The sequence below is a fragment of the Cyprinus carpio genome, chromosome B3, assembly GCF_018340385.1.
Source record: "Cyprinus carpio isolate SPL01 chromosome B3, ASM1834038v1, whole genome shotgun sequence".
In the NCBI taxonomy this organism is placed as follows: domain Eukaryota; kingdom Metazoa; phylum Chordata; class Actinopteri; order Cypriniformes; family Cyprinidae; genus Cyprinus; species Cyprinus carpio.
In genome coordinates, this window is record NC_056599.1 from 5,160,774 (window position 1) to 5,179,067 (window position 18,294).

Here is an 18,294-nt window from a genome sequence, read left to right on the forward strand (position 1 = left end):
CATTCTGAGATGATCAAGTCAAGCAGCCCAGGTTTCTGACATTGACCTTTTGTTTGCTCTTCCCTGACCATCTGGCTTCTTAAGATCAAGGCACAGCTATGCCTTTGTTTCTATGATAATGTGACACTGTTATGCTGATGAGATCAAAGCTGGGAGTTTTCCAGTGTCGGGCTGATACCTGTATTGCATTTGCTTGCTTTGTTTAAATTGTCTCCACCTCTATGTATCCCTCCCCCTTGAAATGTATATAAACTCCAAAGTATCACTGCATTGGTTAGACTTTTTGATGACTGTAGCGCTGAGCAGAGCGTTCTCAATAAAGAATGCTGCTGAAGATTACCCAAGAGTCTCCTGGTCTTCGCTTCTGAGTTTCCAACATCTGTCTACGTGAATGCATTCGCTTACTGGATCCTTGACTATAAACTGAACAGGAGCTTATCTGTTTAAAATGATCTGATCACAGAAGAGCAGAAATTATGTTTTTCGCTGGAAAACCTGCTTATTTTTCTTTTATTTTCACGATAATACACTGAATGGAATAATTAATCATTAATTCATTTATTTTTACTCCTTTGTGTTCATCTGACATGCTCTGTCTCTGGGCAAGTGCATCACACACTTTCAAATCTCCTCAATTAAATGACAGAGAGTGTAAGTATAATTAATCACATTGATCTACTGACACACATCATCAGGACTAGTGTTAACAGTGAACTGTTATTGTCAGCTACATCATTTAGCACGTGTACTTTAGTATCATCTGATGCTTGAATCTACAAAGATGTTCATAAATACACCCTTCATTTGTGCTCAAACATCTACAGATATGATGAGTATTCAGACCCACAGCAGCTGCAGAAATCATATTTCACAATAACTGTAAGATTTTCTCACCTAAGCTGTGAGATGTGTGGCAGACACTGAAGGAAACTCATCACTTCACTCTCTTCCTCTGAACATCCTCTCAGCTCTACTGTTTTCTTCTCTGTCTGGAGCTTCAGCACTTCCAGGAGGACCGAGCTCCTTCTCTTTGAGAGATCTATGATCCATTCATCAGGTGACTGGAAAACTGACTGTAATACTGGAAGATAACTCCTGCCTGTTTGAGTCTCATAGTTCTTCACATGAGAGTACAGATCCAGCAGAAAATCACTCTGAACATCACCATCTTTATTAAAAGGGAAGGTTTTGTAGCTGCACACAGATGAGAGCAGAGTGGAGAATCTTGTTCCTGTATATCTGTCAGTTTCTACTGCAGCAACACAGAGATTCAGCAGAAATCTTACTGCAGACATCCTTTCTTCATCATCAATATCCCAGAACCTGATAATATACAATCAAGAACCAAACACTTCATTCATTTGAGACAACCGTAATATACAGCTTTACATTACACACAAATAATTCAACAACTGTTAATTTCGTCAACGAGACGTTGACGAGCTAAAACTAATATCTGATGATAAAAACTATGACGAAATTTATGCCGCGTCTTTGTTAACATGACAATACGGGACTATAATTGTAAGAGCCAATTTAACGTCAATAATTTTTATATTATAACAGTTTGCTTAGAGTGTTGATTTGCAAGTAATGACGTAAATTATAACTTCTGTAAGTTTCTTTGAGAGGCAATTTTGGTATTTTCTATGTATTTGTTTCAATATTATTTTCTTTTGTTTGGATGAGTAGTTTTGGTTCTGTTTCTTTAACGAGCACGCACTTGCTGTTAGATGAGGTGGAATGGGTGCGATCAGGGAAATAAGGGAGAAACAGTTTTCTTACCGTCTTGCTGTCATTTGTGGATAAAACTTGTGTTTAAACGTTTAAGGAAACACGAGTTAAAGGAATTTCAAAATGCAATATCATAGGATATGAGAGCCAACTGGATTTTGTGATTTTGTGTTTTGATTATTTGTTACGGACCTTTTTGACTGACATTTGTGACGAGTAAGAACCCATTTTTCCTGCCACATTAAATGAATCCAGGACTATGCACCTACAATAATGTTATTTGAGGACTATCAGACTTTCAAAATGTGGGTCCCTGTCATTGGGTTGCAATCGGATAAAGGACGTTCACATATCTAACCAAGGTATGGCAGCTGCAGCGGATGGATAGACTACCAAAACGCGAACAAACGATCTGAAACAATGGCCCCAGCACCCGAAGGGGTAGGAATAAAGTGACCAGACATCCCATATTTCCCGGGAGTCACAATTCGTTGTCAATTAGTTTAAAGTTAGTGAAGGTGGGATAGGCGAAATCACGCTGATAGAAGTGCTCACTCTCGCGCACTCTCCAATTCTTCAGTTCTCATACACAGCGCGCGATCAGTTCTCACTGCTCAAATACACACAAAGCAGTCCAGATGTTTGTCGTGTGTAGATTATCTCACATAAATACAGTCGGTTATGGATTAAATGAATGATTAAATGTTCACAGGTGGGTGAAAACCAGTGGTGGACAGTAACGGAGTAGCTTTACTCTAATGTCGAATTTTAGGATTAATTATTGTAACTGAAAATCATATTTATGTCAAAACTGTCATTTATTTGGGAAGTTAATCTGCTGCAAAGGGTGATCTATTTAAGACCACTGAAATGCTTGAATGCAAACACATCAGCATCAGTGCCTCTTACGTCAAAAAACAAAACATTAAAATAACACAGATTAAATAAAATAATTAATGCACGTTCAAATTCCCCGCTGCCATAACATTAACAGTTCTATTAAAATGCTAGGCATTTAGCCCTATGTGACGTCTGTTTTTATATTGTTTATCAACAGTATAAATGTTTATATTGTTTGAATTAACTAGCCGAGTAGAAAGATATGAATGTTTATTCATAACCATACTGAAAATAAGTATATATTGGTAGCTGATGCTAACTGTCTAGCTAACAAGCTTGGTGCTAAGTTGAGGTAATTTTTAAAAATAAAGTCCAAATATTTTTATTCAGTCACCTAGATAGATTACATCTGAGGGAAAAGAAAGGCTGTGATGTTCAGAACATGGTAACTGCAGTAATTATCAAAGTGGGAAGTGATGTCCTCTGGGGGCATTTGGCCAGGGTTTATATATATATATATACCACAGACAAGGTTTGAGAAGAAAAAAATCATTATTATTTTTTATTTTTTATCATCAAATATTATTTTTTCCTTAAAAAAAAAAAAAATCTGATTGTCAAATGTGACCCTGGAGCACAAAACGAGTCTTAAGTCGCTGGGGTATATTTGTAGCAAAAGCCAAAAATACATTGTATGGGTCAAAATGATAGATTTTTTTGTTTTATGGCAAAAATTATTAGGATATTAAGTAAAGATTATGTTCCATGAAGATATTTTGTACATTTTGTACCGTAAATATATCAAAACTTAATTTTTGATTAGTAATATGCATTGCTAAGAACTTCATTTAGACAAATTTAAAGGTGATTTTCTCAATGTTTGATTTTTTTGCACCCGCAGATTCCAGATTTTCAAATAGTTGTATCTCAGCCAAATATCATCCTTTCCTAACAGCTTATTTATTCAGCTTTTGGATGATGCATAAATCTCAATTCGAAAAACTGACCCTTATGACTGGTTTTGTGGTCCAGGGTCACAAATCTGTTTTCTCTCAGGTACATCGCAGTGTATCTTCACAGTGAACATTACTACATCACTCTCATCAGCGTAGTCCATATCAACAACAAAAATATATTTTGACTCCATATATTGGTTATTTTGAGAAAATTCCAGGTATTTTGAAAAGTAGGATTATAAAAAAAATATGTGCTAATATAAAATTAATTTAAGTAGCCTATATAAAATTGCTCAATAAATCTATCTATCACTACTTTTTTACTTAGGTATGTGGTTGATTAATTAATTTTGTAATTTTAATTTTTTTGTGTTGTATAAGTAGTACTTTTACTTTTACTGGAGTATTATTTTATTATACGTATCTGTACTTTTACTCAAGTACTTGATTTGTGTACTTCGTCCACCACTGCTGAAAACTGAAAGCGTATCAGTATTACATGCATGCCTTCCGTCTTAAAAGGACAGCATTCCTAATTAAGTACATATCCTTGTTATTAATGTTAACCAACAAAAGATGTTAAATAAATGTACAAATGTTGTACAAACGCTGTAATTTGTATCTCTTTCGTATTTGTCTTATTGCGCTTTTTCAAAATTTATAAATTATATATATTATCTATATTGTATATGAACAACTATACTTTTTATAAGTTGCTCGCTTTTCACTACTCTTAAAGGGATAGTTCACCTAAAAATGAAAATTGTCAATGTGGCAGTATGCATTGACTACATAAGGGGTTAAACACTAATTAATTAGTAAATCGGAGAAAGCCCTGTTAAGTACGGTGTAAAAGGGGTGAACATGTGCCACCTGGATGTGCATCATCTAAGCATTACCGTTTCTGTTTGCCTGTGTATTGTGGCCCGAGAGTGGACTGAGGAAATGCAGGGCATGTAATAAACAGGTGCCTTGTTCCTTAACTGTGTAAATCTGTGCGGCGGTTGTCATTCACGGAGGTATGCCCTTTTAATTGTGACACATTGCGTACGGGTTAAGTGCTGTTTTGTTAGTTTGTTATTTCGTTTCTTGTATGTATTTGCAGGTTTTTTCTTTCGATGCCTAGAGCGCGTTGTGGTGGGCTGACGGACCGCTGTAATTTCAATTCACTGCTTGCATTGCTGCGGGTTGCGCGGAGTTGCCCCCCCCCCAACTCTCTGTGTGTGTGTGTTGCAAACTTTGTGCTGCTGTCCGCTTGGACTTTAAGAAAATCGTGCTGTGATTGCGCCCTGTTTGTTTCTTCAACTGCCCGTGGTTATGGACTGATCGTTTAACCCGTTGCTTCTGGACTGAAGCGATACTGTCTGACTGTCTGTGTTAAGCATTGTGTAACTTGACTACTGCTCCACACCGGATCGAGCCGTGTATTTCTCCTCAACTATGATCAATGTCCAGACATCTACATTTCAGTGACCACTATGTTGGGGTTTTCTGAACTTTTTAAATGTTGAATTGTGCGATTTTAAAGTTAGTTTTTTTTTCTTTAATTTGTTTTGGGTTTGTTTAAATGTGTATGTATTTAATGAAGGGATTATAATTTGTTTGCAATGTTGCTTACATACACATTGTTTGTTCAAATGTGTATGTAATACTTGAGTACAGGCACACTTTTGTGTGAGTATCATTTGGTATATTACCCGGCTTGTAAGCGGTACAGGTTTTGCCTTTTTAGCCTTGACTGTTTCTACAGCTTTACAGTCTGACAAGGTGTTTAAGTGTATGGAATGCATGTATGTCTATTAGTGATTGATCTTGTGTTTGTGTATTCTTATAGAATTGGGGCGGCAGAAGGACTAGGAGCTGTTTCCTATTACACTGGTGGTGGTATTCTTCTCTGATTGCCGTGCTCCATAGTGAGGTGCCGTGTGTCTGTGCTTGTGTGCACGTGTGGATTTTGTTCTGCCCTTTTTCTCTTTATTCTAGATAGGAGAGTTTTTGGGACTTATTCCTGAGAGGAGCTGGATGCCGACCCCCAATCTGTGTATTGTTTGTAATGTGTATTGTTGTTTGTGAATTACACATTCTTTTGTTAGTGTTTTTGTGATGTACTGTGTAGTGCATCTTTGTGTTTTTTATTATTGTTAAACAAATCTTTTGCATAATTTTTGTGTCTCATACCTGACCCCACCGAACTGAACCTGTGAGCTATATTCTCGTTTAGAGTAGTTCCCCTGTAATCAAACTTGGGGTGGCGTAGTCGGTCTTATTTGGGCTTTTGATTCAGTTGCCCTTCTTTAATTCATATCTGCCACATCATCATTTATTCCAGTTTTTCCAAATTCAATCCTTGATTCAAATTTCTCATAAGCTTAATTGATTTGGTCTAAAGAGAGAATAATTACCATATTTTTCGGACTATAAGTCGCACCTAAGTATAAGTCGCATCAGTCCAAAAATACGTCATGACGAGGAAAAAAATTATATTAGTCGCACTGGACTATAAGTCACCAAGAGAAAGAACCAAGAACGAAGAGAAAACATTACCGTCTACAGCCGCGAGAGGGCGCTATATGCTGCTCAGTGCTCCTGTAGCATACCCCTGAAAACATTAACTGAAAATAACTGAAAACTGTTAACTGAAATATTAACTTAATTTATTTAACAAAATCCAAGACTAAGAACAGATATTGGTAATCTGGAAAGGCAAGTTATTCAGCTAACGGTACACAATAGTACACAGAACAACAGGCTGAATAGGTGCCCGGTATGTTAACATAACACATTAACAGTTCGCTACACAATAGCATAAAGAACATACCCGGGAGGCTGAATAGGCTAAAATTAACATAGCAAGCCAGCAAGTCCAACAGTTACCGGTAACGTTAAGAAAGTTCACCAAGCTCCCGCGATCTTATTCCACTTCACTGAATCCGTGGAATTCTTCATCCTCTGTGTCGCTTCTGAACAACTCCGCCAACTCCGGAGGAAGATGAAGCGCCGTCTCCTCTTCTGTCAGCTGTCGTCAGACTCCGCATCAGTTCCAGTTATTCCGGCCTTTCTGAATCCCGACAGGATGGTTTCGGTTGTCACTGAAGTCCATGCTGTGTCGATCCATCCAAGGACTTCCTGGAAAGTTGCATGGCGCATTCTCCCGGTTGCCGTGAAGCTGTGCTCTCCATCCACCATCCACTCCTCCCACAGGCGACGCAAGACTGCCTTAAAGCTCCAGTTCACAGACATGTCGAGTGGCTGGAGTACTTTGGTTAAGCCTCCAGGGATGATGACAGGTATGGAGTTGCAAGCTTTTATTTTATCTTTGAATTGTGGCGTTATGTGAGCTCGCAAACTGTCCATCACAAGCAGGGCTTTGCGTGTTTTAAAGAAGCCATCAGGACACTTAGTGTAGCACTTTGTAAGCCAAATGTTAATCATTTCTTGATCCATCCACCCTTTCTCATTCACGGCCACGACAACTGTGGGGGGAGATTCGTCTTTGGGCATGGTTTTCCGTTTGAAAATGACCATCGATGGCAATTTCAATCCATCTCCACAACATGCCAGCACCACTGTGAAGTGTGATTTCTCATGACCAGTTGTCACTATATTCACACTTTTCTGCCCTTTCTCTGCAACACTTCGGCCCATGGGGATGTCAAACATGAGGGGGACCTCGTCCATGTTGATAATATGATCCGGTGACACGTTGTATCCAGTAACCTGCTTTTCAACGAACTCAAGGAAACTGTCGACCTTAGCTTGGAAGTCTGCTGGCAGTTTCTGACTCAATGTGGTCCATGCTCTGATAGAGAAGCGGTTGCGTTGCATGAAGCGGTAACACCAAGAAGGCCCGCCAGCAAAATCATTTATATTCATCTCCTTGGCAACTACCAGCGCGTGGAGACATAATGCACCGTGGACAAGCCTCTCCCGGCAGCGCGTTGTTCAAGCACCCATCTGTGGACTCGTTCCTCTAGCTCTGGCCATCTTGCTTTCAGCCCACGATTAGCTTTTTTTGTTTTCTTCATTAGAGTTAGAGAAACCTCTGTTTTACGCCAGTCCCTCACAAGCTTCTCACTCACTCCAAGCTTTCTTTCTGCTGCTCGATTACCGTTTTCGGCTGCATATTTTACTACCTGCAGTTTGTAATCTGCAGAATAGGATTTTCTTTTTGGGGGCAATTTGTTTGCATTCAGTCTTTCTCAGTTGTCTTTAAGTTAATATTTCAGTTAAAAGTTTTCAGTTGTTTTCAGGGGTATGTTACAGGAGCACTGAGCAGCATAGAGCGCCCTCTCGCGGCTGTAGACAGTAATGTTTTCTCTTGGTTCATTTCTCTTGGTTCATGTCAAATTAATTTTGATAAATAAGTCGCACCTGACTATAAATCGCAGGACCAGCCAAACTATGAAAAAAAGTGTGACTTATAGTCCGGAAAATACGGTAATGACTATTTTTGTTTGAAAATAAACCAAAATAAATGTTGCTAATTGCAGTTTGACTGAGAGTAATGACTAAAAGATGACAAAAATGCATTGACTTTTCGTGGACTAAAACTAGACTAAAACTATGAAAGACTCAAATGACTAAAATGTGACTAAGACTATTAAGCATTTTCGTCTCAAGATAAAGACTAATGCTAAATCAAAAATGCCTGTCAAAATTAACACTGTTCATCAAGAAGACCCAGGGATCTGATTTGATAATGTTTCTGCGGGAATGCACTGCAATGACAGGGGTGCAATCTTGCATTGCTGTTTTCACCTAGTGTTATGGTGTAAGGGTGTGTGGGTTTTTTGCTTTTTCTTGTTTTCTCTTGTGATTTCTTCTAGGTGATGGCGTAATGAACAACACCTGTTATAGATTGGGACGTACGAATAAAAGTGCTTCTGAGACGTGGGTCGAGGCACGTGGGAGGTGACATCATTCCATGCTGCCACTTGATCGCGCGTTGTTTGTGGATCTGTCGTCAGTAATTAAATTGATGTGTTAATTTTAAATGTAAACCCCTAGAATTATGTAATAAAAAATATTCTTCATTATACGTTTTTGGTTTGGTCTTCGTCGTTTTTGTTGCAGTTTTGAGTTGACCGTAACAAAATGGGGGCTCGTCCGTTTCTGTTTTTTTAAGAGGAAAATATTATTATATTATTTCTCCCAGTTTTGTTTTCCTCTCATAGTTATGTTTTTCCCGGTTTTTTTTTTTCATTCGCATAGACGAGTTAAATCACTGTGCGTTTGTTTGGATTTGTATGGTAAAGCACGTTAGTAATTGGAAACACCTGTTTTGCGTTATCAGCAGTTAAGCTGTTTGCACGCGAAGCTGCCGACAGATCTTTGTGTAGTTTGATGCTTTTGCCAGTTTGTGAAGTTTTTTCGTCTTTTCTTCCACTTTTAATGGAAAAGGATATGGTGATGGGTGAGTAAACACTTTAACATTTATTTGGAAACTGATTCATGCGGTTGAAGTGTTTTGCTCAAGAGTTTTTGTGTAGTCTGGTATCAGCAGTTGATAATTGTAAGTTCCACGAGGACTTTGTGAAAAGTGCAAGGTTAAGTGTTAGTTTACTTCTCACATTTGTGACTTTTCCTGGTTAGGCTGAAGCAACGCTTGCGTTGACCCTTTATTATTTTAGTTTGTTATTTTTGTGCCGACGCTGGGCTGAGGGCACTGCCGCAGATGTTGTCTCTCTTTGGTTTGTCCGAGAGAGGTCGGCGCTGACGGTATTAGAGTGCTTAAAGTCACTTAGCTCTTGGCTGAAGTACGAAGTCTAGGGTTGAGGTAGTATTGTTAGGTAGGTGGGAAACGTCACTAAATGTGAGAAGTTTGGGTTTGTAAATATTGTGAGTTTTTTTTCTGTCTCACAATGAGTGTAGAATTGACGGATTTTTTTGAACATCCTTCTGAGGAGGGCTTAAGTCAGCTTTCTAAAAAACAGCTATTAGAGGTCGCAGACAAATTTAAAATTCCCCTTACCACTAAAGATAAAAGTCTAAAGGAAGGACTGGGGCTGGTCATTAAGGCTGCTCTGGTAAAATTAGGCATTTTGACATGTGAATTAGGAAGCCCTTTACCTCTTATAGGTGATCAGGAACAGACTAAAAAGAAATTTCCTGAAGGGACCGTTACATCACTTACATTTGAACAACAGAAACAGTTGCTGCTCTTGGAGATGGAAAAGAATAAAATGAGTCAGGAAGTTGAATTGCGTAGGTTGGATGTGGAGGCTCAGAGGTTTGCTCTGATTAGAGAGGGTAGATTGGGAAACTACGATTCAACTCCAAAAGCTTTTGATGTGGCACGTGCTCTTAAATTGATGCCAAAATTCGATGATAATGATTTGGATACTTTTTTTAATTTATTTGAGCGGTTGGCAGGTCTTATGAGGTGGGAAGATTCTGAGCAGACGCTTCTGTTACAATGTGTGTTTTATGGTAAAGCTCAAAGAGCGTATTCCACTCTTACTGTTAGGGACAGTCAGATTTATAGTAAAGTGAAAGAAACCGTGCTAAAAGCCTATGAGTTGGTTCCAGAGGCCTATAGGCAACGATTTCGAGCTTTAAGAAAAGGGGCACAACAAACATTTACTGAGTTTGCAAGGGAGCTAAGGATTCAATTTGATCGTTGGCGCCTCAGTCTCACAGGTAGAGGATTTTGATTCTCTTTGTGAGTTGTTGTTGTTGGAACAGTTTTAGAAATACTTTGCCAGAAAATTTGTCTGTTTATTTAACAGAGCGAAACGTTCAGAGTGCAGAGGCTGCTGCTGTTTTAGCCGCCGATGAATATGTGTTGACCCATAAAGATGTAAAAAGAACTAATTGGCGTCGTCCAAATAGCTCTGTGGACAATGTTTCAGTGGAGGTTCCATCTTTGCCTGCTAATGTAAAAGCTGAGAAAAAGTTAAGAGCTTTTGGTGACAAGAGTGATCAGTGTGCTTATTGCTTAAATAAGGGACATTGGAAAAAAGATTGTCCAGCCCTTAAGGCAAAAATGAACCGTACTAAATCTGATCTAAAACCTGCTCTTGCTGCTTCCTCGGTTACTAAAGTAGTTGAGGGGCTTGATGTAAATACTGCTCAAGGTAATTTGGTGTTGTGTAGTGATGAAAAGTTGAGTTATGCTCCTTTTATTACTGATGGTTCTGTGTCTCTGGTTGGGAGTGATGAGAAAATTCCAGTTAAAATCCTTAGGGATACTGGTGCTTCAGAGACATTTATTTTGGAGTCCGTATTACCATTTTCAGAGAGTTCCAGTACTGGGAGTGAGGTATTGATAAAAGGAATTGGTTTACAAGTTTTGTCTGTACCTTTGCACACTATGGTACTTGAATCTGAATTGATTACTGGTCAAGTTGTAGTAGGTGTGCGACCCTCTTTACCAGTGGAGGGCATTGCTGTAATCTTGGGAAATAATTTGGCTGGAGGTCGTGTATGGAGGGATGTACCACCCCCACCTATTGTAACAGATTCTCCTTCTTCTTTACTTGAACAGGTGGATGTTGGTAAACAGTTTCCTGATGTGTTCGTAACGTGTGCTGTTACTCGGGCAATGAGTAAAAATGTTGTCGAAAATCAGGATAAGGAACCTAGACAGATTAGGGATAGAAGGAAAGTGTTTCCTAATCTTTCTCTTCTTTTCCCTACAGTCTCTCGTCAGGAGTTGGTGGTGGCACAAAGGGAGGACCCCAGTCTGAAAGAAATGTTTTCTGAAGTGCTAGCTCCGGAAGAGGTAGCGAGTGCAATGAGTGGTTGTTTTGTTGAGGATGGCCTCCTGTTAAGAAAATGGCTATCTGGTAGGGAAGTACCCATAGGTGAGCCTTATGAACAGGTTGTTGTGCCAATGTCTCTTCGAGATACTGTGTTGCGTTGGGCACATGGAGATGTTGTGGGGCATCTTGGGGTTAATAAAACGTACAATCATTTGTTGCGTTATTTTTATTGGCCACAGTTAAAGAAAGATGTAAGGAGGTTTATTAAAACCTGTTCAACCTGTCAGCTTACGGGGAAGCCAAATCAGTGCCTTAAACCGGCACCGTTATATCCCATACCTGTAATTGATACACCGTTTCAACATCTGATTATAGACTGTGTGGGTCCAGTACCTCCATCTAAGTCAGGAAGTGCATATCTTCTTACTGTAATGTGCCAGAACACTAGATATCCAACTGCCTATCCGCTTCGTTCAATCACTACCCGTGCTATTGTTAAAGCTATGACAGTTTATTTCTGTGTTTGGGATTCCAAGAGTTATTCAAAGTGACCAGGGATCCAATTTTACTTCGCATATGTTTAAGGAAGTGTTGCAGCAACTTGGTGTGAAGCAAAATCAGTCTAGTGCTTACCATCCACAAAGTCAAGGGGCTTTGGAATGCTTCCACCAAACTTTGAAGTCGTTGCTGCGGGCTTATTGTGTGGAGTTAAAGGGTGATTGGGAGGAGGGTTTGCCCTGGTTAATGTTGGCAGCTCGTGAGGTGGTTCAGGATAGTCTGGGTTTTAGTCCCAACCAGTTAGTCTTTGGTCATAAAGTGCGTGGACCATTGGCTTTACTTCATGATGGATTAAAGGAAGTATCTGACCCACCTCAGGGTTTGCTACAATATGTAGAGGGTTTCAGGCGTCGGTTATTTTTGGCTGGTCAAATGGCTAAAGAAAATTTGCTGAATAAGCAAAAGATGAAGCGGTTGTTTGATAGGAACACAGAGTCTCGTGTGTTTTGTCCAGGTGACCAGGTGTTAGTTCTGTTGCCTCTTCCTACCTCTCCATTTTGTGCAAAGTTTTTGGGTCCCTATACAGTTGTACATCAAGTTTCAGAGCAGAATTATTTGATTTCAACTCCTGAGCGGAAGCGACATTCACAGCTGTGCCATGTAAATTTATTAAAACCTTTTTACTCTCGTTTCAGTGAGTCCGAGAAAGGCTCCAGCTGCTGTTTCCATAGCATCTTCTGTGATTGAAATGGCTGAGGATGTTAAGGTACCCGAGGATGGTATTTTACAGCCTCGGCTTAACAATTCTGAAACCTTAAAGAAACTGGATGAGTTTGTTAAACACTTGCCTTTTAAGCAGAGAGATGAATTGTCTTTAATTTCAGATTTTCCTATGTTGTTTTCAGATTCTCCTTCTCGTACTAATGTGATAGAACATGATATAGATGTTGGTGACGCCAAGCCAATACGCCAGCATTTTTATCGGGTTTCTTTGGAAAAACAACGTCATCTTGAGTCTGAAATAAAATACATGATTGAGAATAACATCGCTAAACCTTCTTTTTCAAGTTGGGCATCACCTTGTTTATTGGTGGGAAAGCCAGATGGTACGTACCGATTCTGTACTGACTATCGGAAGCTTAACAATATTACAAAACCAGATTCGTTCCCTTTGCCCAGGATGGAAGATTGTGTAGATGCGGTTGGCTCTGCTCTGTATGTTAGTAAATTTGATTTACTCAAAGGATATTGGCAAGTGCCTTTAACCACTCGTGCACAGGAGACTGCTTCATTTATTACTCCTTCTGGACTATATTCTTATTCAGTAATGAGTTTTGGCCTTAGAAATGCACCAGCTACTTTCCAACGCTTAATGAACCGTGTAACTTCTGGTTTGGATGGATGTGCTGTTTACTTAGATGATGTGGTTGTGTATAGTGATTCATGGGAACAACACATTGTACGTATTTGAGCACTTTTGAGCGATTAGCTGAAGCTAAGCTCACAGTCAACTTGGCCAAGTGTGAGTTGGCCAAGGCGACTGTGACTTATTTGGGGAAAGTAGTTGGGCAGGGAAATGTACGTTCTGTGCGAGCTAAGGTACTGGCAATAGATAATTTTCCGCCACCAAATACAAAACGAGAGCTTATGCGGTTTTTGGGAATGGTGGGCTATTACAGGAGTTTTTGTTCAAATTTGTCTTCAGTGGTAGCCCCCCTGACCGATTTATTGAAGAAGAGTGTGAAATTTGAGTGGTCCTTGCAATGTAAACAAGCATTTGACAATGTCAAACTGTTGCTTAGTACGGCACCTGTTTTGGCTGCGCCTCGGATTGGATACCCGTTCCAGATTCAGGTTGATGCCAGTCAAGTTGGGGCCGGAGCTGTCTTATTACAAACTGATGAACATGGAATAGAAAGACCAGTTTGTTATTTCTCCAGGAAGTTTAGGGCTCACCAGTTGCATTATTCTACTATTGAAAAGGAGGCATTGGCATTGATCTGGGCTTTGCAGTTTTTTGAAGTTTATTTGACAAGTGGCACTTTTCCGATTGTGGTGTTTTCAGACCACAATCCACTTACCTTTTTACATTCTTTGCAGAGCCCAAATCAGCGCCTTATACGCTGGTCTCTTTTTCTGCAGCCTTATCCATTAGAGATTCGACACATAAGGGGTGTCGAGAATGTGTTGGCCGATGCCTTGTCTCGGGCTCCATGTGAGAATCTGGATACCTGATTTAAAAACTTGTATGACTGTGACTGACTTGTTTTCGTAGGTGCCGAGAGTTGCCGTGGTTCCAGTTACAAGTGAGGCCTTTTTGAGAACATCTGGTACATTGTAACCCTTATTTTTTCTGATTAATATAGGTCCTTTACAAGGATCCTCTATCTTAAAGGGGGAGGTGTTATGGTGTAAGGGTGTGTGGGTTTTTTGCTTTTTCTTGTTTTCTCTTGTGATTTCTTCTAGGTGATGGCGTAATGAACAACACCTGTTATAGATCGGGACGTACGAATAAAAGTGCTTCTGAGACGTGGGTCGAGGCACGTGGGAAGTGACATCATCCCATGCTGCTACTTGATCGCGCGTTGTTTGTGGATCTGTCGTCAGTAGTTAAATTGATGTGTTAATGTTAAATGTAAACCTCTAGAATTATGTAATAAAAAATATTCTTCATTATACGTTTTTGGTTTGGTCTTCGTCGTTTTTGTTGCAGTTTTGAGCTGACCGTAACACCTAGAAATAGGTCATTCACGTGAATAGTGTAGATCTGTTGTATCTGCAAGTCATCTGTGTCACGTCATCTGTAGCATTTTTTTTCCCCTGTTGGCAAAGGAATGGACTCGCCATACTCTGCCTCTGATTGGCCTACCTTAATGTTCTTTCCCTCATCTAACCAATACGTAAAAGGTGAAGGAAGAAGCTAACGGTAAGCAACTTAATTTAGCTAGCTACAAACAGGCTAATCTAAGTTCTCTCTAGAGCAGGCAGAATGCATTTGTATCTGCTGTAAATTATGGTGTTCCAGTTTAAATGGTGATTACCCCGTGAGGCTGTTGTTTTATGTGTGTGTGTGTGTGTGTGAGAGAGAGGCTACTGTTGCGTTTTACTTAAAATGCTTTTAACATTGTGATTCTTTTTTTTTTTTTTTTTACACAGTACAGTAATACAATCTTTCATCAATTATTCAATGCTCGTTACTTCTGCATTTACATTTAAATTTATATATTAAGTTGCTAAAGCAAAACATTTAAACTACTTTTCTTATGTTATCACATTCTAAATTAAAACTCACCATCGACAGAAACAGTCAGCTCTACTGCCTTTTCTTTTTTGCATTTAAATCTTTATTACAAGCAATCCTTCATAAAGAACTTTAATTAAGAACATTAAGAACTTTAAAATTATTGCCTTGTTTATCTAAAAGTGCTCTTTTCCTTTAAACTTAGCCAAAAAAAAAAAAAAAGAAAAATCATAGCCTATGTGTTGGCTGTGAAACACAGTAGACATTAATTATATGCATTTATGGTGTAATTACTACATTTTTGTGTCTAAGCATGTTCATATTTACCACAAATAGTGCGCTGTTATTTTAATTCAGCGTGTGCAGTGCAGCAAAATATAGACTCAGTGTGGAAACGATCTCTGCACTGCTGCAGACGCACTGCTCCTGAACGAACTGCCACACCGCAACCGTGTGTTCAGTGTAAACGCTTTAATCAGTTAACATGAGCGCGGAACAAATATTCACTTCAAACGGAGTAATGTGAACCTGGCGTTAAAAGGTAACTAAACCCCTGGTCAGAGCCTGACTCCACCCACTGGCAATATTTGAAAAATGCTGAAAGTGGGCAGAACACAGCGGAGATAGAGGAGACGAACCGAGGGCGGGGCTGAGCGGGTGGGGCGTGAACCTGAGACCCGCAGTAACGGATTAATTGACAGCTGCTGTCAGAGTCGCTAAAATAGAGAGTGACTGTAGTGACGCAAGTAGCTTTGCAACAGAGCGTTCATTTGAAGTAGAGGACTTTTCTTCCCCATCTTCACCTGAAGTGGAGGATGTCGAGGTGTCTGTGGACACAGGGCCAGGGCCTCAGCCATATCAATTCGAGCTGCTAGCTCAAACTGCGGTCTTAACTCCCGCATCGCGATCGACATCTGACTCGCTACAGTGATTTGACAGAACAAGATGGTTTTATACTGCCAAGGGCATGGTAGCTCTTACCAAGGGCGTGGTGAGATGGAAACTGCTTATGTCACATGCCACCGCTTACGTCACGTACTTCCCCAAACATCCAATAGGAAAAATCAACTGCAGTAGCTACTGTTCAACCTGAAGAGGGCAGCACTCAGACGTTTTTACACCATATATTGTAGAATTAAAACACTTTATACTCAAATGTCAAAAAAATACTCTAATCAAAGAACAGCACTAATAAAGCCCCATTCTTACAGATCATTAACTAAAAAAAGTTGGTTTAGGGTTTAGTTACTCTTTAATATATGTGTGTGCCACAAGTGTGCATGAGTGCATGGTCTTCAGGAAAGTGCGCGAGCGTTGAATGGTTTAAACACTGGCAAGAATTAAAAAGAAAAAATGCAATTTATAAACTTTAGTGACGATGCGATACTGCCTTGTTAGTGCAAGCAATAATTCCTGTGTCAACTGTGCAGCTCACTTTTATTCCAGACGCATGGCCGTAGCCTGCTATGAGGTCACCGAGTCCGAACCTCTGCAAATTTTTCATGTTCAAAAATAAAATTTGTTCTCTGATTAACTAATTTGCTGCTAAATTCCTCATATAAATGTCTGCAAGTATAATTAAGAATGTTTAGCGTCCGTGGTATGAAAATGATCGCTGCGAGACGCTTCCGAAGTGAACGAGTCTTCAGAGAGTTGTGAGCGAGAGCGAAAGACGCAGCCTCCGTGTTGCCAGATCCAGCTATTATAAGCATTTTTGACTTGTTTTTCCACTTAATTTGACAGTTTAGAAAGTTAATAAAATAGGAAATTGCTGTTTAGGGTCAGCGATAACTTTATCTTATCTAAATTTCAAAATATCTGAAATAATTTCGGTTTATTTTATTTATTTATAGGTTTTTGTTTATTTTAATAGCAATATCTGGCAACATTGCATCATCGGCATTAGTCTGGCAGTAATCAAAAAAGGCAGCGGCTATTTACACTAAGTGCGAATAGCTATAGATGTTCAAAAATATCAGGATTTTCTGCTATGTATACTACTTGTTGCAAATAGTGGCTATTATCTGCACCTCAGTATTGTAGTACATTATAAAACAGTATGCAATAATTAATGAGTGTAAATTTTAATTTTAATTCAAATTATTAAATGGATGCCACCTTATTGGGACAATAAAGCCCTCCCTGCACCTACCCTAACCCTACCCAACACTTTATTTTCAACTTTTTTGATTATTTACTTCATTTTCATTGAAAATAAATGCTTTTCTGATGTGATTTGAAAAGGGAGAAAAAAGTTGGCCAAAAGGCAGAATCGAACCCAGGTCGATCACGTCAAAATATGTAGGACACACGGTTTATCTTCTGCACCACTAGAGGCAACGATTAGCGATGGTCTAAAAAAGTCCAGGGACAGGGTATTGCTGACATTCGGTAAGGGGAAAAAAAATGTTATTACTTGTCAGAAACGTTATCAACGCTATCAAAATGCAGTCTAACACTAATGCAGAGATCTGTACAACAATTAACTTAGGGTACAGAATGAAATGAAATACGCAAACACTGGCCATTAAGAAGTCAATGCTACGTTATTCAGTATAGTAGTTAAACTTTCACAAATCATGCTCAACGAACTCAATCGTCATGCTCAATCATAAACATTCATAAGCATACTAGACAAAGTTATCAGCTATTTAATAGTTATAAATAAAAACAATAACAGCAATATGTATGGTTGCATGAATAATAAACAACTGATAAAATTATCCACCCCATAAATATGGTAAAGTATTAACAAATTTTGATGCAATAAATAGGGTATGATTTAAAAATGTGCATCCCTTCAAAAATGTCTAATTAGTTGTATTTATAGGGGTTATTATAGCACAATTCTATAATAAGGGGGTTATTATAGAAACCCCCTGGACCTCACTGATTTTCAAAGCCTGGCTACGGCCATGTCCAGACGTGATGTGATTTGAAGCCAATTGCATTTTGAGAGAAAGAGTGCGTGCGCAGTGATTCCCTCTGCTGTTTGCGAAATGATGTCTCATAGAAACTTTTTCAAATTACTTTATCAGTTATTTAATGAAGAAAAATGAATTGTACCTCACCTTTAGCATTATAATTATTTCTCCCACACCGGACAGAGAGTGAGACGGTGATGCTGCATGTAGAGCCAAACCTCTCACTGCAGGCGCGTCATCAGCTTGAGTCGGTTTTATGAGATCTGCCTTTTTAAAGACCGTCGATCAATCAACCCAAAGCAATTATTGGCCGATGGTGATCGGTAGCCGATCACTCGGAGCATCCCTAATAATAAATGATCTGTGGAGTATTTTGAGCTGAATCTTCAGACACATTC

The 18,294-nt window shown here is 39.2% G+C and overlaps 1 protein-coding gene across 10 annotated transcripts in view; it reads right to left on the reverse strand.

Annotated features, from left to right (window-relative positions):
• LOC109062036 overlaps nucleotides 1-18,294 on the reverse strand; it is a 47,546-nt gene that overhangs the window by 9,487 nt on the left and 19,765 nt on the right. For 8 of the 10 annotated variants that reach the window (XM_042721145.1, XM_042721146.1, XM_042721144.1 and 5 more), the window contains one exon: nucleotides 895-1,323. The exons of the other annotated variants lie outside the window; for them this stretch is intronic. In XM_042721145.1, the coding sequence (XP_042577079.1) occupies nucleotides 895-1,323 (429 nt within the window). The remainder of the gene's footprint in view (nucleotides 1-894; nucleotides 1,324-18,294) is intronic. 10 annotated transcript variants of the gene reach the window in all.